The 22,777-nt window shown below is 48.7% G+C and overlaps 1 protein-coding gene across 11 annotated transcripts in view; it reads left to right on the top strand.

Moving 5' to 3' along the window:
- Positions 1-22,777, top strand: part of DAPK2 (death associated protein kinase 2) — a 132,135-nt gene that overhangs the window by 84,563 nt on the left and 24,795 nt on the right. For all 11 annotated transcript variants that reach the window (XM_027570888.2, XM_035728049.1, XM_035728048.1 and 8 more), the window contains 2 exons: positions 4,101-4,239; positions 21,447-21,576. In XM_027570888.2, the coding sequence (XP_027426689.2) occupies positions 4,101-4,239; positions 21,447-21,576 (269 nt within the window). The remainder of the gene's footprint in view (positions 1-4,100; positions 4,240-21,446; positions 21,577-22,777) is intronic.

Raw genomic sequence — 22,777 nt, 5'->3', positions numbered from 1 at the left:
ATCATGACCTAAGCCGAAATCAAGAGTTGGACGCTTAACCAACTGAGCCCCGCCAGGCTCCCCATCCTCATTCCTGTTTTGCAAGAAGAAAAGCTAGGCCCTGGGACTCTCCTGTGCCACACCCCCAGGGGACGGTTGGGTCTATAGGGAAGGATTGGAACCACCGTCTTGGCCCTTTGACCAGACTCAGGGTTACTCCTTCAGCAGCTAAGAGGGGCTCCAGTTTCTGGCACCTGCCCAGGTGGGGGTGCGGCAAAAGATGGCTTCACCCTTGAGACACATGGAAAAATAGTGCACCAGCCTCATCCCCAGCACTGAGGCAGACACTGTGGGCTACACCCAGCTGAGCGGCTCTAGCAGACGGCACATTCTCAGGCACCAGCTCACCGGCGCCTCTCTCAGGCTCTCTTCACCCCTTGAGCACCACTCCCCACTTTCTCTAAAGATTTACTCAGCATCTATTACGTGGTAGACACTAGACATAAAGATGAGGACCTGATTCACGGCTCCTGCCCTTGACAAGCTCATGCCCCAGCAGGAACAGAGCCTTCTGACATTATTCTGTCTGCCAAAGGGAACTATTTTTAACCCCATTTGACAGATGAACGAAGACTGAGGTGGAGAGTGACGTGCTAGGCAGTGACAGAACCAGCATGCCAGTAGGAGTGCCCGTCCCCTCCAAGGCAGGCCAGCGCGCAGGGACTTCCTGCCACATGCATGTCCTGCGCGCGGCCCCGTCTCTGCACCTTTTGCTTGTGCTGTTTCCCTTGCTCCCTCTGTCCAGGCCCTCCCCGAGCCTCACCGCATCTCCAGCGCCTTCTCCCACACTAACCACATGTGACAAACAATAACATCACGGCGGAAGCCCCTGCTGGTGGAGTGCTGGCACGTTCCAGTCACCGGGCTGAGTCCTTCCTTATTGCACCAACTCATTTGCTCTTCAGAATGACGTGAGCACCAGTCCCCAACAGACACTGCTGAGAGAGTTAGGACAACTCGTCTCCCATCACACGTTAGTCCGAAAGACAGCGTTGGACGGCGGCCGGGGCCTGGACATGACCTTGACTGCACACTCCCCTGCTGGGAGACCTTGCACGGCCACTTCCCCTCCTGTGGGCCTCGGTTTCCTCTTCTGTTATGGAGGAACTGCCAGGTGGTGATGGTCATAATGTGGGAGGGCAGCTGAGGGAGATGGCAGAGACTGCCCCCCTCCCCTCCCCCTTCCCTCGTGGGAGTTTACTGTTAACTTCTTATTATGGTGGATTTCAAACATATACAAAAGTAGAGAGAATAGTGTAAGGAACTCTTATATGCCCATCACCCAGCTTCAAATGATCAATGTTTTGCCAGTCTTGTTTTATATAAAACTCCCACTCTTCCACCTGCCCCCACTCCAACTGTTTGTTTGTTTGCTGGAATATTTTAGGGCAACTCTCAGACATCATATCACTTTACATATAAATACTCTAGTGTGCATCTCTCACTGATGACAGTTTTTAAAAATGTGGCCTTCATATATCTATTACACCTAACAGAATTATCCAACCGGGCCTCGGGACCACCGAGGCTTTCTACACTCCAGTCCATAGTGATATTTTTCTGATAGACCAAAAGATATCTTCTTACGGCTGTTTTATTTGAATTAGCATCCAAATGAGGTCCATCTACTGCATCGGGTTCTTTTCTCTCTTCTGTCTCATTTCTCCTATAGCAGTTCTCCTTCCCCTTCTTTCTCGATGCTATTGATTTGTTGGAAAAACTAGGTCATTTGTCCCATTGATTGTCTCACAGCCTGGATTTGGCTTATGCCCTCCTCATGCTGTTAGTAAACTTGTTCCTCTATGTCTTGCATTTCCTGTAAACTAATAGTTAGATCTAAATAAGATACTCTCCGTATTGGCACTGTTCAAGAGAAATATAATATGAACCGTATATGTGATTTGAGATTTTCTACTAGCCACATTGAATCAGACGTGAAAAGAAATAGGTGAACTAATTTTCATCATATTTTTTATTTAATCCAATATATACAAAATATTATTTTAACATGTAATCGATATAAAAACCATTAATGAGATATTTTACATTATTTTTTCCATATTCCATCTTCAAAACCCAGTGTGGTTTTTACACTTACAGCACATTTAGTTCATTCTCAGTGTCATGGTTAGCGTGAAATACAATCCTATCAAAACAATAAAGTTGTGTTTGCAGGAAAATATTTTATACCACTTCAGTTTTTAAATTAAAATGACTTCAAAATGGGGTGCCTGGGTGGCTCAGTTGGTTAAGCAGCTGCCTTCGGCTCAGGTCATGATCCCAGGGTCCTGGGATCGAGCCCTGCATCGGGCTCCCTGCTCGGCGGGAAGCCTGTTTCTCCCTCTCCCACTCCCCCTGCTTGTGCTCTCTCTCTCTCTCTTTCTCTCTCTCAAATAAATAAATAAAATCTTAATAAATAAGATAAAATAACTTCAAATGAAATAAGATATAAAATTCAGTTCCTGGGTTGCACTAGCTATGTTTCAGATGCCCGATAGCCACGTGTGACTCGTGGCTATTCTACTGGACAGTGTTCATAGAGCACATTGCCATCACTGCAGAAAGTTCTGTTGGATAGCACTGAGTGAGAGGCTTAAGCAGATGTACGCTTAAGTGAGATAACTTCATAGGTGTTGCTGTGTATTTGCCTGTGGTACCCATCATGTCCTGTGGCTCTGTTTTTCATGAGGCTGAGATTGATTAGTGGGGCCGTAGGTGCTTCTGGACATTTTTAAAGAAAGGAGAAAAAGGAAATTTTGGTACTCTTTGTTTAGGATGAACTAGGTGGCAGGTGATTCCCCCAAACTGGGACAGAAGCCATTCTGGCCATGTAAGAATCATCTGAGGACACTCAGTATGAGATAGTGGTTGAAAGTCATTATGCCTGGGTTTGAATCCTGACTGCCACTTACTAGCTCCATGACCTTGGGCAAGTCACTTAACCTCACTGAGCCTCTGTTTTTTTTCAGCTGTGAAATAGGAAAATACTAGGACTTAGCTCATAAGGTATTGTGACGGTTAAGTGAGATAATGTGCCTAAAGTACGCATCATGCACAGAGTAAGTATTCAATGAATATGAATTACTGGTATTATGTTATTGTAAAAATACAGGTTCCAAGGCTTGGGGGCTGGAGAATCTAATTTGTTAGGGTCTGTGGTAGGACCTGGGATCTGCATTTTAAACAGGTTCTCCAGGTGATCCTGAGTTCTTGGACCCCCTAGCCCAGATCTCTTCCCAATATCTTTCCCTGGGATGACCCTTGGCTCTGTCCCAGTCCCAGAGAAGCACGTCCTGGCTGGATACCCTAGCGTCCATCAGAGGACAAACAAGCTCAGTAGGGTTGTCAGATTTAGCAAATAAATATCCCCTATTTTATCTGGCAACCCCACATCTCTAATTCAGATAAAAACTGTAAACCAGTATTTACGAGGGACGTTGTTTTTGCTCTGTGGGCCTCCATTCCCGCCATACCTACCAGAAGGTGCGAGAGTGGGGGTGTGTGAGGACAAAAGTAGCATTTTCAGGTTTTTAGATGGGTCTAGCATCCATGCCTAGATTCTCTTGAGCTTTGAGGAGGCCATCTTTTGTAAAATGAAAGAAAGGGCTTTAAGAGCCAACTTACTCAACCTGCTCATTTTGCAGGTAAGGAAACTAAGGTCTGCCAGGAGGGGTAAGTGAGTTGTCCAAGGTCAGTGGCAGGGTTGGACTAGAACCTAGGTCTCCAGTTTCTGGCCCAGCTTACGTTCCTCTTTGTCATCCCACAGCACTGACTTCTGTCCTCTGCCCGTTCGGTCATGGGGTGGGGAGAGATAACACCCAGGACCCCTCTGGTGACTCCCCAAGAGCGGTTCCTACCCTTGTGATCCAAAGGGAAGAACACAGCGAATAGAAACAAAGTCAGTTCTTGGTGCTGGCTGGACCGAGCCCCGGAGATGGGTGAGGGGATCCCACTGTCTGTCCAGATGGTGGGGGTCAGGTTCAGGAGCTGCACCCATGGCCTGGCCTCCTAACACGCAGGGCTGACCGGACCCGCCCCCCTCCCCCACCGGTGTCTTGCAGAGTGTCGGGAGGAGAGCTCTTCGACTTCCTGGCCCAGAAGGAGTCGCTGAGTGAGGAGGAGGCCACCAGCTTCATCAAGCAGATCCTGGAGGGTGTGAACTACCTTCATGCCATGAAAATTGCTCACTTTGATCTCAAGGTCAGTGAGGGGATGAGGGAGAAGAATCATTTTAGGAAGAATGGGCCCAGTCACTTCTGACATCACTGCTAGGAGGGGCTCAGTGCCCATCTGGCCCTCCTCCCTTGTCTCGCCATGGAAAGCGCTGAGCTCCTAGGAAAGAAATGACGCCACAGAAGGCGTCCCTCTCCTCAGTTTCATTTTGCAGATTGGGCTTTCTTCACATAGGGGCTGACTGCAAGAAGCTGCTTCTTCAGACCACAGGTACCTTATCTCTTTCAGGCAGCAGGTGGGGTGTCATTTCACTGACAGGAAACGTGAAACCAAACACATTTCACAAGGCTGGACTCTTCAGTAGCCAAGAACTAACTCATTAAGGAGGCAGAAGTGTTAGCGTTCGGGCGAGGACTGCTGAGGTTGGCTGGCTCTCTGGGCCCTGCACAGCCTCCAGCACCCCTGGCCCAGAGGCCATCGGTCTTGGAGCCTAGGGACCGCTGACTGCCCTCCCTGTTCCCATCCCCTACTGTGGCCACAAAACTGCTTCCAAGGGGCACTGATCATTTGTGGTAACTGGTATTCAGGGTCGAGAAAGTTCACTGTGACCACATAGGACCTCAGAAAGCAAGAGTGTGGTCAAAGTAGAAGGATCAGTTCCCCTAGTAACTGAGCTCAGTTTAGTGGACTGATAAGCCTTTACAGACACCCGAAGCATAAAGATCCTCTAATCCGTGACCAGAGGGACCTATTTACTGGGGTGAAGACCTACTCAGTTTTCTATCCAGAAATTCCTGTTGTGTTTTAAGCATTGTACCACGTGCCTAGTTACTGCTACAGTTACAAAAACCAGCTGAGGCCCTGTCTGGGGTCAGTTCCTCTTTTCTAGGAAACCTAGTACAGGAGACAGAAAAAATCAACAACTCTAAGTGCTATGATAGAAGTACGTATAGGGGAGCTGGGGAGCTCAAAGGAGAGGGCATCTAAGTCAGACTGCAGTATCCGAGAGGGCTTCCTGGAAGAGGTGATATTTGAGTTGAATGTAGAAGGACTGGGAGGGGTTACCGGAGGGAAAGGGTCTTCTAAGGATGAGAGGCCAGCAGTTTACATGGTCTGGAAATGGCACAATGCATTCAGGGTCGTACAGGCAAAGGGTGGATGTTCCTAATGGCTGGAGAAACAAGCCAGGAGGAGAGCAGAAGGCAGACACAAGGGCGTGAGAGCCAAACCAAAGAGGTTGTACTTTACCTTGAGGGATACAGAGTCGTTGGGGGAGCAGGTGATCAGGGAGGTGAGGCGAGTGGATGTATGTTTCAGAAGGATCTCTCTGGCTGGAAGGCTGGGGAAAATGGGGACACCTGGAGGCTGGTGGCCCAGCTGGGAGGCTTGTGCAGTAATCTGGGTGAGGGTGTGGCCTGAGCGAGCCTTTGGATCTCAGAGTGGTAATGCACCAAGCAAGAAACGGTCTACCTGGATTGCACTTGTGTCTCCCTCCTGACAGTACTATGGACAGTTAACTTGTTTTCTGTGTCTTTACTGGCTCCAGGAGCCTGGCCTCAAAGTGGGCTCTTTTGTCTTTTCTCAGCCAGACCTGGTAGAGAGGTAGGAGTTGTTGTAATCCCATAGGTACCATGACAGCCGCAGCTTCATGCTGTTTAATTTGCTTGTGTGGCCCCTGGGGGGTGGGGAGGGCCGGCTTGGAGGCGGCCGGGTCGGGGTTTGGTCTTCATTCTGCTGTATACTAGGACACAACTGAACCTCAGTCCTTCAGCTTCAACGCAGATCATAATCCCTACCTGGCACAGTTGTTGCAAGGGTCAGAGAGAAGCAGCATTACGTGCCGGCTCCCAGACAGCGCTCTGAAATAGTCCCTGCTATTGTTATTTCCCCTCCCAGAGTAGAGGAAAAGAAAACACAACTCTCGTTACAGGATTCTGGGTCCATTAGACTAGGAAGACAGGCCTGCTAGTGCAGTTCTCAGTTGCCCAACAGAGAGCTGAGATTGGTTGCTGCTGGGGCATGGCAGGCTCCTGGGCTCAGTCTGGCTGTTTTCCACGACCTGGAGACAGTCTGGGTTTGCCCCGGATGTGTGCAGGGCGAGGATACTGCTCACCCCCATCTTGGCCTCCTGTCCTTAGAGCTGTGCAGACTCTGAGCCTTCTCACCTCTCTGCCCCCATCCGTGGTCCCTTGGCACAGGCCCAGCTGAGCAACTTCAGGAAGTGATGAGTAGCTGCATTACCTCATGATGGGGTAGACACTTCTTGGAGCTGGAATATGGGTATGCTTGCCCCTGGCTCGAACTTCCCCTCGGCTAGAAGGAATGATGTAGCAAGTCCAGCTGGTAGCTTAGAGGAGGGTTCTCGGTTCCAGGTTGTTTCCCATCATCTAAAAATCATTTTACACAAATATATTTTTCTTCCTGATTTTCATTCTCTGTGAGGTGCCTCTGCCTTCCTCAACTCTTGTATTCTCTTGCTCCTCACCCAGTGAGTCAGGCTAGCCTTGCGGTCCCATGAGCACAGCCTCCCTGTTGTCTCCAGGCCCCTACCCGTGACCTGCTGCTCTCCATGCTCATCTTCTGGCTTGAAGGAGCAGGTGATGGAGGAGGGGCAGCTCTCGCCTGCCTCTGGAATATACGAACGGCTTCTCCTGGGGCTGCTAGCTGATAAGCTCCTCCTGTGTTCAGCCACGGAGCTAGAGAGGTGAGGCCCTGTCCCGGCTTATGACACGCTCCCAGCCTTGTGGCAGAGAGCAATAAATGGACAAATTAACATATAATAAGCAGTCTTGGGAAAACAGATCGAGACAGTCTACGGCCCAGAAATCTGTGATGGGCCCTTGTCATCTGTAAGATAAATGAACCAACGGTCAGCCTGGTATTCAGGCCTTTTGTACACTGCCTCGGCCCTGATTCTGACCTCAGCCACCTTTCCCCGCTCCGAAACACTAGCCCCAGGCAACAAGAGGACAGATCCACATTCTGGCCTCTCTCCTCCTCTGTTCGTGCTGTTCCCACCCAGGAAGCCCCTGCTCTTCCTTTCCTCTGTCCATGGACTTCCTTCCTGCTCATCCTTCTAGGCCCAGCAGAAGGACCATTTCCTCTGGGAAGGCTTTACCATCCCTGCTACCTCCCAAAGCATAACTAAGAATGAACCTGCCTCCCTGCCTCCCTTTGCACAGCCTTCTGGTGAGAGTATCTGTTGCTCTCAGTCACTTTCTGCTGCTTATATCTAGCACCGTGCTGGACACATGAAGAGTTACTCAGTGTTGAATGAGTGAGTAAATGAAGGCATGAATGCCTTAGTAAGACCAGTGCATGCATGGAAGGCAAAGGCCCTTTCATGTCACCTGGAAAATGCAAAAGAGGTTACAGGCAGGTTTCAGTCCAATGATGTGAACATTTTTTTATAAGATTTTTTATTTATTTATTTGACAGACACAGTGAGAGAGGGAACACAAGTAGTGGGAGTGGGAGAGGGAGAAGCAGGCTTCCCGCCGAGCAGGGAGCCCGATGCGGGGCTCGATCCCAGGACCACGGGATTGTGACCTGAGCCGAGGGCAGACACTTAACAACTGAGCCACCCAGGCGCCCCAATGTGAACATTTACTGAGGGACTATTGTATGCCCAGGAGTAGAGTGTCAAACACCAATGTGATATGGCACCTGCCTTCCAAGGGCCCACTGTCTACCAGGAGATGGCCATGGTGGGACTCGGTGGGGAGGCCACCTGAAATGAAAGCTAACCATGACTCTTGCCAACAAGAGCTCACTTCTGGGGGTAAGCGTTCTGCCTCAGCAGAGGGAATAGCATGCCAGTGTGCGTTGTAAATACACCCCAGAAAGGCCCATTGATGTGGGTGGTTGTGGGAGGTGAAGGTAGATGATGTTGCCCTGTATTTACGTGGATGGAAGGAACCCTGGGGCTGACTGCCCCCCCCAGTACGAGGTAGCACCCAGTGTGCCTTCAGACATGGCATCTGCAGGCTGGATTACCAGGAAGTGGGTTTCAGTACCACCCAGGAACCTCACCCTGGTATGCCATTCCAACACGAAGGCCTTGTAGAGGGCGGGTTTGTGTAGTTTTGTGTTTATTTTGTATTTGGGAGTTTCTCTTCTGAGTATGGGTGTGTCTTCCCTACACCCCAAACCCAACTGGAGAATTCAAAAATGGAAGGTCGTCCTCAGGTCTGACTGGTATTTTCAGCAAAAAGAACACGCTGTGAGGATTAAATGAAATTATATGCAAGCCAGGAACCCAGAACTCTCATGGTGGGGCTTTTTGGTTTATATAAATAGTATTAAGAGGTGAATTTCTTTTTTAAAAAATTTTTATTGTTATGTTAATCACCATACATCATTAGTTTTTGATGTAGTGTTCCATGATTCATTGTTTGTGAAGAGGTGAATTTCTGAACAAAGTGCCCCCAAAATCCAAATTCCTCTATGCCCTGATCGTCCTTTGAGTTGTTTTTATGTTCGTGACATGATGGGGTCTGCTCGTCAAGATTTCACAGAAATGATACTAATAATACTTTGAATGTTTATGGCACTTTCTGGAATAGAGTATGCTTACACATTTGTTCTCTCATTTGATCCTCATGGCCACTCATGGAGGTACAAGGTATTGTCCTTTTTTTACACACAAGGCAATTGAGATTCAGAGAGGTTAAGTAACTTGTCCAAGATCACGCAGGTATTAAATGACAGAGCTGGGGCTTAAACTTACCCAGTGAGGAAATACGAAGCCAGCTGGGTGCCACCAGCTTTTCTTTCCCCAGATTCTGACAGTTGTAGATTTCTTACTTCCTTGGACCATGCCTCTGACACACCATTAATCCAAAGGTCTGTATTGTGCCATGCACTTCTCTTTCACACAGTTAATATCTCATCTGGTTACATTGTTTTTTATTTCTAATAAGTTATTCCTCACATTTTAAAAAAATGTATATTTTATTAGTTGCTATAAAATGTGCATGCATTTGAAAGTAGAACTTCTAAGAATGAGGCTGTTTCCATACTAAAACCTGGCAGCATGAAGCAAAGGTAAGGCATGATAGAGTAGGGTGAGCATGCTAGAGATTTAACTGTCAGGATAGAGTAGGGTGAGATTGTGAAGTTTCAGGGCAGACCATGGTCTGCCAAAGTAAACCATGGAAGGCTTTTTCCCTCAAAATTTTTTGTTATGAAAACATTTCAAAACATTTAAAGAAATTGGAGGACTACAATGGACACCATTACACCTTCCCCCTAGATTCAACATGTAGGCGCATTTGCTTTACCTCTTTCTCTCTTTAAAAAAGAAAAATATATGTTTATGTAAAAAGGGATTTTGATATATGTGTGTCTACACAGACACATACCATATGTATATATATTTTTTAGTATTAAAAACATTTTAAATAAAAATTAAAATAAAAAACATGTTTTTTTATTTTTTATTATGTTCATCACCATACATTACATCCTTAGTTTTTGATGTAGTGTTCCATGATTCATTGTTTGTGCATAACACCCAGTGCTCCACGCAGAACGTGCCCTCTTTAATATGTTATTTTTAAAAACGGTATAATTTGAAAGAAGATTCTTGCCATCCTGACACTTCACTCTCAGCACTTCTGTAGGCATCTACTGACCTTAAGAAAATTATCACACTTAAGAAAATTAACAATAATTGGTGGAAGACCTTTAATGAATGGATACACATGATTCTATTTCTGATTTTGAAAGAAAATTCTGGCAGGCAGAGAGGATAGCTGGGAGAGAGTAGGCCAGTTGGAGGTAATGATAAGAATGTGGGAAAGAGATGACCCAAAGGTACCCTTTAATGTTTTTTAAGTGAAGGATGGTCTTTTATGCTATTATAAAAAGTATTAACTCATAGAAAACACAGAAACTTGCAAGGAAGTTACCCATAGACTTTCTACTCCAAAACAACCATTGTTAACATTTGGTGTATTTTCTCCAGCTTTTTATGAACAGGTGTGTGTGTGTGTGTGTGTGTGTGTGTGTGTGTGTGTGTGTGTGTGTGTTGTGTTCATGTGTGTGTTGTGTGTGTGGTGTTCGTGTGTGTGTGTGGTGTTCGTGTGTGTGTTGTGTTCATGTTCATGTGTGTTGTGTTCATGTGTGTGCACGTGTGTGTTTATGTGTATGTTTGTGTGTGTTGTGTTCGTGTGTGTGCGTGCGTGTGTTCATGTGTGTGTGTTGTGTCCGTGTGTGTGTTCATGTGTATGTTTGTGTGTATATTGTGTTCATGTGTGTGCATGTGTGTGTTCATGTGTATGTTTGTGTGTGTTGTGTTCATGTTCGTGTGTGTGTTGTGCTCATGTTCGTGCGTGTGTGTTGTGTTCAGGTGTGTGCGTGTGTTTATGTGTATGTTTGTGTGTGTATTGTGTTCGTGTGTGTGTGCGTGTATTTGTGTGTGTGTGTTGTGTTTGTGTGTGTGTGTTGTGTTCATGTGTTCATGTGTGTTGTGTTCATGTTTGTGTGTGTTGTGTTCATGTGTATGTGTGTTCATGTTTGTGTGTGTTGTGTTCATGTGTGTGGTATGTTCATGTGTGTTGTGTTCAGGTGTGTGTTTGTGTGTTCATGTGTGTTGTGTTCGTGTGTGTGTTGTGTTCGTGTGTGTTGCGTGTGTTGTGTTCATGTGTGTATGTGTGTGTTGTGTTCACGTGTGTTGTGTTCACGTATGTATGTTGTGTTCATGTTTGTGTGTGTTGTGTTCACGTATGTATGTTGTGTTCATGTGTGTGTTGCGTTCATGTGTGTGGTATGTTCATGTGTGTTGTGTTCGTGTGTGTGTATGTGTGTGTTATATTCATGTTCGTGTGTGTTGTGTTCATGTTCGTGTGTGTGCTGTGTTCATGTGTGTGTGTTCATGTGTTTGTGTGTGTGTTGTGTTCGTGTGTGTGTGTGTTGTGTTCGTGTGTGTGTGTTGTGTTCATGTGTTTGTGTGTGTGTGTGTGTGTGTGTGTTGTGTTCATGTGTGTGTGTGTGTGTTAGGGTGCTTATAACTACACTACTTTTACAGTTTTCTCTTATGCTTTTTTCTACTTTACATTTTAACCTGAACAGCCCACATGTGCTCTAAAGTATTTTACTTTGCTCTAGAAACTTTTATACAAGTCTCATCTGATTTCCTTACCTTCTCGGTGTAGCCTGAGGGGCGGACCCTGTTTCCCATTCTTCAGATGCAAAGCTTGGCTTGTGCCCCAGCCTCAGAGTGTACCCCTTGGACCCCTTCATTTCAAGCCCTAGAAATACATGCTGGCTGCTTTATCAACTCCTGCAAGGTCCCTCGAGGGCAACCCCAAGAGGAGTGAACTGAGGGTGCTGAACTTCTAAATAGTGGAGGGAAAGAACAAAATGTGGCAGAAATTAATCTATGGAGAGCCATTATTAAGAGTTGAGGGGCACCTTCCTGGCTCAGTCGGTGGAGCATGCAGCTCTTGACCTCAGGGTTGTGAGTTGGAGCCCCACATTCGGTGTAGAGATTACTTAAAAATAAAATCTTTAAAAAAATAAAAGATTTGAAATATAGACACGTTGGAACAGGAAGCATTAAGCCAACCAGGTGACTCTTACGAGCTACAGCAGGAGGCCATGGTGAAGCAGAAAGAGGAGAGGACTGGGGATTGAACCTGCATTTGCATCACCTGTGCTCTGTGACATTGGGGAGGTCTCCTCTTTGGCCTTGAAAGTGGAGGTAATATTGCCTCTTCTTCCTGTCCCACGGTAGTGGAGTGAGGGACCAGGGAGATATCAGTATTAATGAGAGGGCCCTGCAAATTCTGAAACTCCCTACACGTACTGGTTGTGAATTTTAGCTAGTCTTATTAGGCCACATTTCTCCCCATTCCTCTCTTTCCTCCAAAGGGATTAGGAAAGGAAGGTGGGCTTAGGAACATCCAAAGAGGAGGAATGACTAAGCTTGTGTTTCCCCACCTGCCCGCCAGGCAGGTTCCAAGGGTGGCAGGACACTGGGGAAGGCTGATACAGGTTGGCATAGATACCGTGATCCCCATTTCTCAGATGAAGAAGCAAAAAATGCAGTGCCCTCCTCCTCTTTTGTCCCTTATTGCCTTTGCCATCACTGTTAGGTGCTCCGAGGCCTCTTGGGGCTCCCGGCTGTCCAAGCCAGGCTGCATAATATTCCATTGTGTATATATACCACATCTTCTTTATCCATTCATCTGTCAATGGACATCTTGGCTCTTTCCACAGTTTGGCTATTGTGGACATTGCTGCTATAAACATTGGGGTGCACGTACCCCTTCGGGTCCCTACATTTGTATCTTTGGGGTAAATACCCAGTAGTGCAATTGCTGGATTGAATGGTAGCTCTAATTTCAACTGTTTGAGGAACCTCCATACTGTTTTCCAGAGTGGCTGCACCCGCTTGCATTCCCACCAACAGCGTAGGAGGTTCCCCTTTCTCCGCATCCCCACCAACATTTTGTTTCCTGACTTGTTAATTTTAGCCATTCTGACGGGTGTGAGGTGGTATCTCATTGAGGTTTTGATTTGGATTTCCCTGATGCTGAGCGATGTTGAGCACTTTTTCATGTGTCTGTTGGCCATTTGGATGTCTTCTTTGGAAAAATGTCTGTTCATGTCTTCTGCCCATTTCTTGATTGGATTATTTGTTCTTTGGGTGTTGAGTTTGATAAGTTCTTTATAGATTTTGGATACTAGCCCTTTATGTGATATGTCATTTGCAAATATCTTCTCCCATTCTGTCTGTCGTCTTCTGGTTTTGTGGACTGTTTCTTTTGCTGTGCAAAAGCTTTTTATCTTGATGAAATCCCAATAGTTCATTTTTGCCCTTGCTTCCCTTGCCTTTGGCAATATTTCTAGGAAGAAGTTGCTGTGGCTGAGGTGGAAGAGGTTGCTGCCTGTGTTCTCCTTTAGGATTTTGATGGACTCCTGTCTCACGTTTAGGTCTTTCAACCATTTGGAGGCTATTTTTGTGTGTGGTGTAAGGAAATGGTCCAGTTTCATTCTTCTGCATGTGGCTGTCCAATTTTCCCAACACCATTTGTTGAAGAGACTGTCTTTTTTCCATTGGACATTCTTGGTGGCTGTGAGGATCTAATAAGGTGATGTACAGGGGAAGCCCACCACAAATGCTAGTTTGGCACAAACCATAGAGCCAGCATTGTTTATTGGCCCAAGGCCGAAAGCCAGTGGTCCTGAATGCCCTTAAAAGTGAATTTTTATTTCTCTCCATGCCACAGAGCCTAGAGAAAGAGTAGGCAGGTAGAGTGGGTTTTCCCTTCTGCTTTACCAGACAGGGCGATGGAAGGTCGGAGCCATGTAGCAGCCTTCCCCAGAGGAGGAGGCCATGAGTGAGTGGCCAGAAGCTGTGCTTTAACAAATCCAAATGCAAATGAGTTGGGGCCCTTCCTGAAGCCACAGCTGTGGGTTTTCTGGGAAAAACATGGAGCTGGGACAGGAAGCTGCTGAGGCACCAGAGCCAAGTTGGACATGCCCACTTTGCCAGCAGGCAGGGGTGACCCCAGCAGGCTCCCTTGTATCAACTAGAAGAAGGGAGGCGACAGGGGAGAGGGGAGAGCACACAGGATCTGGAGTCAGCCAGAGCTTGAACCTTAGCTGCACTACTTATTACTGAGGCACCTTGAGTAAGCACTTAACCTGTCTGAGCCTCAGTTTCTTCATCTGTAAAATGGGGATGATGATAGTACCTGCCTCGGAGAGTGAGAATCAAATGAGTATGAATGCTTTGTAAACTAAATGCTACAGGCTGGGCTGTACTGAAACCTCAGGCTGGGTGCTTTTAGGAACACAGAACATGCAAAGCAGGCCTGCCCTCTGCAAGTGTGCGATCTGGTTGGGAAGGCGGGACTAACACATAGGGCTCTCGGCAGTGGTGGGTGCTGCGGGGGGGGTGAGGTTGCTACACACGTGTGGACCTGGGAGAAGGAAGCTGGGCTGGGTATTTAGATTTAGATGATACTTCCTGGGGGAGATAGAATTTTGGCTGGGCCTGGAAGAATGGGTAGGAGTTCAATAGGCAGATGATAAAGACCCTCATTCTGGGAAGGAGAGACATGATCAAGGAAATAATCACAGAGGTGATGCTAACAGGTCACTTTATATACCCTGTTTGATCCTCTTGGTAACCCTCGTGAGCTACTAATTTCTATGTGAGAAACCTGCCGCTGACAGGCTAAGTGACTTGCCCAGTGTTGGACTGGTAAATGGCGAAACTGGGATTGGAACCCAGGTTCTAAAGCTCTTAGCCATTATATATCTTGAGTCCCTAAAAGCTGAAGGTGCAAGAGATGGATATGTGACTGCACTGGTTGTTCATTTGTCCAGGAAACAATTCCTGGGTATCCAGGAATTGCAATGTCAGCCACTCTTGGGTGCAAGGGGTGGAAACGAGAAGCAGGGCCCCAATCCTCCTCCTGGGGCTTCAGGACAGTGGGGAGATGGCACACAAGGAACTACAGTGCAGTTGATTCGCCGCCAGAGGCTCTGACCAAGGGTAACTTGCTGGCGCTGGGGGGAAACAACTAGCTGTATGTGTTGGAGGGTGGGGGTCACAGAACACGTTCCAGAATGAATGTGTCGGAGCTGGGGGTAGGGGGAAGTAGCAGCTTGTGAGGAAGGCCATTCCAGCAGAGTGAACTGCAGGTTGGGGTAAGGGAGATAAGGAGGTCCGTTGGGATGTGGCGGAGGGGTGAGTGTCCAGAGGTAGGAGGGCCTTGAATGCCAGATAGAGGGGGACCTTGTGCACGGGCCACACTGGAGGCTTGCGGGAAGGGGCTGCCTATGGTCTCATCTGTAGTGTGCCAGGGGGGAGTTTGCTGCAGCACTCTGGAGACCTGCCCAGAGAGGCCTGGCAGCACGCAGCCTTGCTTGCTCAGGTTGCCCAGCACTTCCTGAATGATCTGGGGCCGTGCTCGACATTTGCAATGAAGGTTCATAAGCAACTTCCTTGTCCCCAGGGCACAAACTGGCTGGGCCCCCGCTCTGCTGAGCTAAGCAGCCTCACCCAGTGACAGGCACCTGGAGAGGACACTGGGGGCCGGCGGGGGGGGGGGGGGTCAGGAGATTGGGTTCTGCTCCTTGCTCAGTGACCTTGGCAGTTTCTTGACCTCTTTGAGTGGCTCTGCAACATGACGGGACTAAATGATCTCTGAGGTCCCTTGCAGCCTCAACATTGTGAACATTGTAGGGGTGACATGGGAGTGAGGATGAGTGGGACAGGGGGCAAGTCAGGGAAAGGGCATGTGCACAGGGGATTCAGCAGGGATTCAGTAAGGTTTCCGGGGATGACTTGTCATTCCTACATCCCAGAGAGGAGTGAATGGACATAGCCGCCATTACTTGAAATCATGCTGGGCATTGATCCTTCCGTGGACCATCTCTCTGGGTCTTTAGAACCACCCTGTGCCATGGGGGTGTTGTCCCATTTTACAGATGGGAAACCAAGGTTGCAAGAGGTCCGTTGACTTTGGCTGTCAGGTTTCACTGTGAGTGACAGAGCTGGGATTTGAACCTAGACCCGCCTGACTCTAAGTTCAAGCCTTTTGCACCTTACTATATAGCCCCCTGAGTGTGCGTTCATCCTACAGGGGCTCTTGGACACACTGTACTGGACTGGTGGGGATCACCTACTCACATGGGTCCTGCCCAGAGGACCAGCTTCCGGTTTAGCACCATAGCAGGCACCTCTGACCAAATCCACTGGGACACGGTGGGGCATGTTGGCCTCTCCCGCAGCTGCCTGCCTCGTGGGCTGAACTGGGTGGATTTGTTTTGACAGGTGAGGGCAGTTTCACCTCCTGGGGTAGCAACTCCACAAGGCCTGTGCTGGGCAGTGGTGGCACCTATGGGAATGTGATCCCTCCTTGTAGCCATGCTTTGGAGGTGATGCCAAGTATGTGGGTAGTATTTGGTTGAAGTAAATAAAGCTGGAGGAGGACAGATGGATAGGATCATACTACCCTAGAGGGCAGCCTGGCTTGGGCCCAGCAGTCTGTGGTCACAGTGGCCTGTTCTTCCTTCCTGAGCTGGAGCCAGGAGACCTGAACCTTTCGTATGTCCTGCCTTGGGGCCCAGAGGAGTAGGAATTTGCCCAGTCAGCTTGGGAGGTGGGGCCACCTTGCAGTTGCAGAGGCTTGAGCTCAAAGGGGCTCTGCATCTTATCCAGTGTCTATTTTAGAATTGGGGGGTGCTGAGGCCCAGAGAGAGGAAATGGTGTTCTCAAGTTCACATGGCCTTGTGTGGTGGAGGTGAAACTGGAATTTCCCAGTACCCAGGCCCGGGATCTTTTCTAGGGCCCTACTCTGTTTGGGAAGGGGGGAGCAGAGAAGCTGAGAACCTAGACCTTGGGGAGCTGCTGCTTTGCTGGCCCTCAGGCTGCCCTTGGGGATCCTCTCTGTCGTCCTCCCTTCTGACCCAGGCCTACAGCAGCCCTGTGGGAGGAGTGCCCTTAGGGCACCCCCTACAGGTGATGGAGGACCTCCCCAGGGCAGAAAGAGAAGGGCCACTAACTCCCAGTTCTTTCAGTGCATGTCAGCATATTTCAGTGAAGCATGCAGGATGCAAGACACCGTAGGGGACGCCAGGAAACAGCGCTGATCTGAATTTTCCCGGGGAGGCCACCACCCAGGAGAGGAGCAGTGTCACATTAGGAGAGACAGCCTGCAACGGAGGACCACTTGCTCATAAGCATTGTCAGCGCCAAGCCGGTTAGAGCCCAAGGCCAGGGGCCACTTCACTGAAAAGTAAGGCAGTAAGTAGAAGGAGGCAGGGATGAGGCACAGTCTCTGAAACGTGACGGGAGTAGGAAAGGCATTCTAGGCCAGGGGAAGAGCTGGAGCGAAGGATGGAACCGAGCTGTCATTCTGGGTGTGGTAATAGCCACCTGGAGGGGATGGGGGGCAGGTGCAAGGAGGGGATGGGCCATGAGGCTGGGAAGGCAGCATGGAGCAGCCAGAGCAGAGCCCTAAGGCCTCAAATATCAGACCGGGCATTTGAGCTTTCTCTCATGGTCAGCGGGGACCACCAAAGATAGTTAACCAAAATGGGTGATGTGGTGGCCAGCAGGGGCTGGACTGCCCAGGAAACCCACCCTGACTCTGCCATTATGAGGTGTTGGACCTTGGGCCAGTGCTTTGGCTCTCTGAGTGCTTTTTTCCTCATCTGTGTAATGGGGGTGATAACAGTGCTGTTGGCAAGGATGACGTGGAGCAGTAGTGGGCTGCTTGCCTTGGTAAATGTTCAGAAGATGTCAGCCCCTGCCTTGCCTCCTGGGTAGCATCAGGCTGGGTTCGTGGAGGCTGGGATAGCAAGAAGGAAGCCCTTCTGAAAGCAAGAGGAGCTGCAGATAGAGGGCCTATTTTCCTTTTTACTCCTGGTCAGGGCAGGTCTGAGCCTGAAGGTACATTTGGTCCAGGTGGGCCAGTGTGTGAGTGATGAGGGCAGGACAAGAGTCTGGGGCCTGCCCACCTAGCAGAACATTCCTGCTGTGCCAGTGTGCAAGCCTGCCCTAGGTTGCCAGGCCCAAACAGCATTCCCACTTCCCCCTGGGATAGATTCCCAGGACACTTGAGCCCCAGGGAAGGAAGATCATTTACTCTAGTTGTTAGGAGCAGAGGCTTTGGAGTCCCAACAGATAGAGGTTAAAAGCCTCTTGTTCACAAGCCAGTATTTCAGTCTTGGTTTCTCTTTCTGAAACAGAGGAATGATGACATCCACTGCAGAAGGTGATCGGGAGGGTTCGATGAGGTATAAAGTATGTCACGTGCGTGGTTAGCACAGTGCAGCCAAATAGCTGTCTTCACTCAGGGGACATTTACTGAGCACCTGGTGGATGCCAGGCTCTGTAGCCAGAAGAGGAACAGAACTCTCAGGAAGCTTGTAACCCGGTGTGGGGAGACAGATAAGTAAGCCGTCACCTTGAGACAGTGGAATCGGGGAAGCACAGGGCATTATGGGAACTGGGGAGGATGTGTGCGCACACGTGTAGGCCTTCTGGAGGAGATACTATTTTTACTGAAATGTGAAGAGGAAATTAACCAGGTTGGGGATAGGGACTGTGCAGGAAGAATGTTCCGAGCGGGGGAGAAGTCACCTGCTGTGTGTTAGGTTCTTGGGGCGGACAGGAACTTGTGGGGCCAGGCAGGACTCAGGTAGGAAAATGTGGCCTGGCCCTGAGGTTTTCACAAGCCAGTGGAGAGGCTAGTTCTCCTAGGCTGTGGGACGCTAGAGGTGAGAGGACGTAAGGCAAGGATGCTTCTCAGCATTCGGAGCAGTGCTGCCTGGGAGGATTCAGCCTCCCATTGTTCTTCCTTCTTCTCTGATGTTCCCCACCCAGTTCCTACTCCCCCATAATCCTGGGGGTCACCACACCAGGTCCGCTGTGACTGCCTTTGTCCACTGTGGCTCCCATCCTCAGGCAGAATGTGCTGTGCCCCCAGCACACTGCTCATCAGAAAGACTCAGGCCCTGACCCTCGGCCCCTGAGACAAGCCTCAGGGCCATTCCCTGGAGAGGAGGGGAAGTTCCCTATAACGTGACTAAAGAATGTGGTGGAATGGAGGGAGGAGAAGCTTCTCCACCCCCGCCCCCCTGCCGCCAGGGTGATGGTAGGCAGTGGGGAGGGCACAGCTCACTGCATGGGGTGCCAGGACACTTGGGGTCCAGGGGCAGCCATTGGAGGTCTGGATTGGGGGTACTGGAGTGGGGCCATCTGTCTGGGTCCTATTTCCTGACCTCCGCTGTCCCTACTCTCCTTTCTGCAGGGCTGAAGACCCTGCTTTGGCTTGGGAAAGGGCTTTGACACATTTTCAAAATAAAAGTGGAGAGAAATCTCCAGAGGGGAAAAAGGATAAATAAGGTTAAAAAAAAAATGCAAAAAGGGATGTATTAGTTATTTATTTTCAAAGTTGGGGGAGGCCTCAGCCAGCTCCCTTGAGTGAAAGTTTCCAGCCCCTCTGACATGAGGTCGCGGAGAGCCAGGAAGTTCGGGCTGCGGCACCTGGAGTGTCTTCAGGCCAGATTTAGAATCAGTCCGGCTAAGTTAGGGCCGCACTCAGCCTGCCTGCCTGCCTCCATGCTCTGCACTGCAGGGGTGAACATGCAAAGACCTGAATCCCTCCCTCCAGCTGAGGGTCCGGTAGAGGAGCTAGGGCAGTGACAACAAGGACTGTTGGGCAACAGAGAGTGTGACAAATGTCATAACAAAAAGGGTCAAATAAGCACCAAGGGGACTGGGGAGGAAGATTCATTTCTGGTGAGTGTGGGGGAGGGGTGCTCAGTGAGGAAAGCTTTCAAGGGCTAGCTGAGTTGAGGTAGACTTTGAAGCCCAGCTAGGATTTTAATGGGCAGATCAAGCAGAAGGCTCTCTAGGTAGAACAGATAATGTGATCCAAGGTACAAGGTGGGAAATTCTTTAGGACTTTGGAAATAGGGACATTTGATTTTCTTAATTTATTTAAAACTGCTATATTGAGGTAATAAGTCATATACTATACCATTCACCCATGTAAAGTGTACTGTTTACAAAGTTGTGCAACTGACACCACACTCGATTTTAGAAAATCTTTATCACTCAAAAAAAAAAAAAAAAAAGCCCCATACTCATTAGCAGTCACTCCCCATCCCCCCAGTCTTGGGCAACTACCAATCTACTTTCTCTTTCTATGTATTTACCTTGTCAGGATATTTTGTGTAAATGGAATCCTATAACGCATGGTCTTTTTTGACTGATTCTGTCACTTGGCATAATGTTTTCTTTTTCTTTTTTTTAAAGATTTTATTTATTTATTAGAGAGAGAGAAATAGCATGAGTGGGGGGAGGGGCAGAGGGAGAGGAAGAAGCAAGACTCCCCCGCTGAGCAGGGAGCCCAACTCGGGGCTTGATCCCAGGACCCTGGGATCATGACCTGAGCTGAAGGCAGACGCTTAACCGACTGAACCCCCCAGGCGTCCCCGGCATAATGTTTTCAAGGTTCGTCCATGCAGAAGTATCAATATTTCATTCCTTTTTATTTTTCCTTTGCCTTCATTCCTCTTTATGGCCAAATAGGATTCCACTACATGGATACACCATATCTACCAGTTGATGGACATCTGTCTTGTTTTCCCTTTTGACATTTGATGTCAAATGTGACATGTGTTGTTTTGGTGTAGATGTATGTTTTCAGGACATTCCGTTTGAATGGAGCCTAGGACCCTCATGGCAGGGAGTGGGAGGGGACAGGGTGAAGCAGAGCGACCTGCTCACCCACTGTGGACTCTGAGTGGTTGGGTGGGAGTGAGAAGGGCAGGCTCCCGTTCTGGCCTCACTGAGAGCCTGTGGCGGATGAGGCCAGGGCAGGGCCATCCCCCACCCGACACACACCCACACGGTTGCATCAGATCTGACAGCCTCTGTCTATGACGCTGGAGATAGCCTGGGCAGCTGCTGTTTTCCCTGGAAATCAGGTGCATTTGTCCCCCGTGTCCTGCCGAAGGCCAAAATCAGTTAAACACATAGAGAAGTGTGAGCTACGTGGTTAGTCCAGAGGAGGGGAGTTTGTCAACAGGAAGCTGGCCAGCCGGGGGGACAAGGTGGTCAGGAAGCAAAGGTTAATAAGCCAAGTGTAAACCGAGGCTAGGCTGCTAGGCTCCCACCCCTCCCATCCTCACATGGGGGCAGTGGTTTTGTTTACAGGAAATGCTGCAAGTTTCTCACTGGCCCCATCTAACATATCGGGAAACAGGCACTGCATTAAAGGGATCTGCCATTCAGAGACAGAAGCTAAGGTCTCTGGTTCTGCTATAAGCAGCAGGCTTGGTAAAACCTGGGCCTTGCCCTCAGCACCGTGCCTGTTTTTGAGTTGGCAGGAAAATACAGGACACAAAAACAAGAAAGAGTTTTAGTCTCTCTCTTTTTTTTTTTAAAGATTTTATTTATTCATTTGAGACACAGAGATACAGAGAGAGAGAAAGCATGAGCAGGGAGAGAGGGAGAGGGAGAAGCAGGCTCCTCACTGAGCCAGGAGCCTGATGTGGGGCTTGATCCCAGGACCCTGGGATCATGACCTGAGCCGAAGGCAGACGCTTAACCATCTGAGCCACCCAGACGCTCCAAGAGTTTTAGTCTCCTAAAAAAGAATACCAAACCTCACCCTAACCCCAAAGTGAAGACACAAAACAGGGCTTTAATTACCATCTTTTCTTCCTTTCCTTCTTTTTTTTTTTTTTTTGTTCTCCAGCCAGAAAACATTATGTTGTTAGACAAGAATATTCCCATTCCACACATCAAGCTGATTGACTTTGGCCTGGCTCATGAAATAGAAGATGGAGTTGAATTTAAGAACATTTTTGGGACGCCAGAATTTGTTGGTGAGTTATAGGCCTGTTTCTCTCCCACAAAAGCATCTGGGATCAAAAGGTAGAGAAATTCCGGGAATAAACCCTGTGTCTAGGGCTGTGGTCTCTGGGCTGAGAGGTGATGCCTTGGAGAGTGCCCCCCCCCAGCCCCGCCTTAGAAATAAAATGTCCTGCTGGTCTTCTAGGTAAGAGTTCAGGTGCTGGCTTTGAGCACCCAGTGGGGGAGGGGGAGGCCAGGTGGGGCTACAGGTCTTTTCTGAGTCAGACCCTCCCGGAGCTGGCCCCACCCCCCTGCTCTTAGTGGAATTTATTGTGAAGATTTAAAATTACTTCGCCCTCTGGCATTCCCATAAACTCAAATTTCTCTGGAGCAGCTTTTGATTTCCTGAAAAGGAAAAGGGAAATCATCTGCCAAATGCCAGAACTGCCCACTCACCTCTCCTGTGTGCCTGGCCTTTATTCGTGCATGGGGGGTGGGCGGCACCGGGAGCAGGGCCCTGGCAGCACTGTCTTCCCTCTGCTTCTCTCAGCCTTGGCTCAGGCCCCAGAAACCCCCTCATGGGACTGGGGCTGCAGGCTGGGGGTCCTAGAGAGACAGCCTTGCAGAAGGGAGAGGAATGAGAACTGAGGACCACCGTCTCTCTGCTTTGGGAGTTGGAGTGGTCTTGGAAATGGAGGGAGGGTGTGGTCTCCACCAAACCTGGAGGCGGAAACTTCTGACCACAGTCTAATCAAAAAGGAAAATAGAATGTGTCAGATCATCCATTCTGATGGATCCACGGCCGTTCTAGAACAGTGCTGTCAAGGCCCCAGAGACCCCAAGGTAGGGGAAACTTTCTGCGGTGCCAGGCACTATGCTGGTGCCCTACAGACAGTATCTCAGTTTATCTTCAAACAACCTCATAAAGCGGATTTAATTATTTTCTCTATCAAATGCTGTATTCAAGGCAAAATAACCAGTAGGTGGTAGAGCTAAGATTCAAATGTAGATACAGCCAACATCAAAGCCTGTGCTCTTTTGGTTACACTGGGTCATCTCTCTATAAAGACCTTCCCCCCAGGAGGCTTACAATTTAGTTGTGGAAACAAGACATCAAACCATCAAGTAAGAGTGCTAGAAGGATCTTTTTAGGTCATCTGGTCTAGTTTAACAAATGTGGAATTGGAAGGCTAGGGGATTTTAGTTAAGGTCAAGCAATGGTTATTCTTCATC

Source organism: Zalophus californianus, chromosome 6 (assembly GCF_009762305.2).
Source record: "Zalophus californianus isolate mZalCal1 chromosome 6, mZalCal1.pri.v2, whole genome shotgun sequence".
NCBI classification, from domain to species: domain Eukaryota; kingdom Metazoa; phylum Chordata; class Mammalia; order Carnivora; family Otariidae; genus Zalophus; species Zalophus californianus.
This window is presented reverse-complemented; position numbering and strand designations above follow the sequence as displayed.